Raw genomic sequence first — 863 nt, 5'->3', positions numbered from 1 at the left:
GCAGACCTGCTCTGCCAGGAGGAACATTTGGGGGAGACCAGACCTACACCCATTGGCCTAGGACGACTGGGGCGCCAGTGCGTGGGTTGCTCTGGCTCCCGGCCCCTCATGGGCAGGTCACGAGCTGGAAATGTGCAGCCACAGGGACGGGCCGTGCGAGGGGGCCGTGGTGTTGCCGAGCGGGGACAGGTTAAAGCGCCGTCCGGAGGCCACGGCGGCTTTTCCCCAGCGGGTTGGGTTCTGTGGTTGGGGGAACCCGCGACCCGAGCTGCGGGGAAGGGTGCTGGGCTCACGGGTGTCTGCAGAGGCCTCCCTCTCAGCTGGGGCTGCTTTTCATTCAGGCACAGCCATGGGCCCCGGCTGGCTGGGCCCCTGCAGAGGGAGTCTGCCCGTCCTGCCACGCGCGTCTCTGTGTTTCAGGGGGACCAGGGCGGCCTGCGGACCTTACAGAAGAAGTGGACCACCTTCCTGAAGGCCAGGCTGCTCTGCTCCAGGCCGGACGGCAGCCTCTTCTTCAACGTGCTGCGCGCCGTCTTCGTCCTCAGGGCCCCGGACCTGAAGGAGCCCGTGTTCTACGGGGTCTTCACCCCGCAGCTGTGAGTGCTGTTGAGGGGGATGGGGGGAGGGCGCTTCGCCGCCGCCCCCTGCAGGCAGTGACGTGGCCCTTCCTCCCCAGGAACAACGTGGGGCTGTCGGCCGTGTGCGCCTACAACCTGTCCACTGCCGAGGCGGTCTTCTCCCGTGGGAAGTACATGCAGAGCGCCACCGTGGAGCAGTCCCACACCAAGTGGGTGCGCTACAGCGGGCCGGTGCCCTCGCCCAGGCCCGGGGCGGTGAGTGAGGGGCCTGGCTGTGGGCACCTG

At 68.3% G+C, this 863-nt stretch overlaps 1 protein-coding gene across 5 annotated transcripts in view; it reads left to right on the top strand.

The window, feature by feature from the left end:
- The window catches only part of SEMA4D (sema domain, immunoglobulin domain (Ig), transmembrane domain (TM) and short cytoplasmic domain, (semaphorin) 4D), an 89596-nt gene that overhangs the window by 66554 nt on the left and 22179 nt on the right, over positions 1-863 (top strand). For all 5 annotated transcript variants that reach the window (XM_014530688.1, XM_005883087.2, XM_005883088.2 and 2 more), the window contains 2 exons: positions 421-596; positions 677-833. In XM_014530688.1, coding sequence (XP_014386174.1) covers positions 421-596; positions 677-833 — 333 coding nt within the window. The remainder of the gene's footprint in view (positions 1-420; positions 597-676; positions 834-863) is intronic.

The sequence above is a fragment of the Myotis brandtii genome, unplaced genomic scaffold, assembly GCF_000412655.1.
Source record: "Myotis brandtii unplaced genomic scaffold, ASM41265v1 scaffold760, whole genome shotgun sequence".
NCBI classification, from domain to species: domain Eukaryota; kingdom Metazoa; phylum Chordata; class Mammalia; order Chiroptera; family Vespertilionidae; genus Myotis; species Myotis brandtii.
Note: the sequence above shows the minus strand (reverse complement) of the source record. Positions and strands in the feature narration are given on the sequence as shown.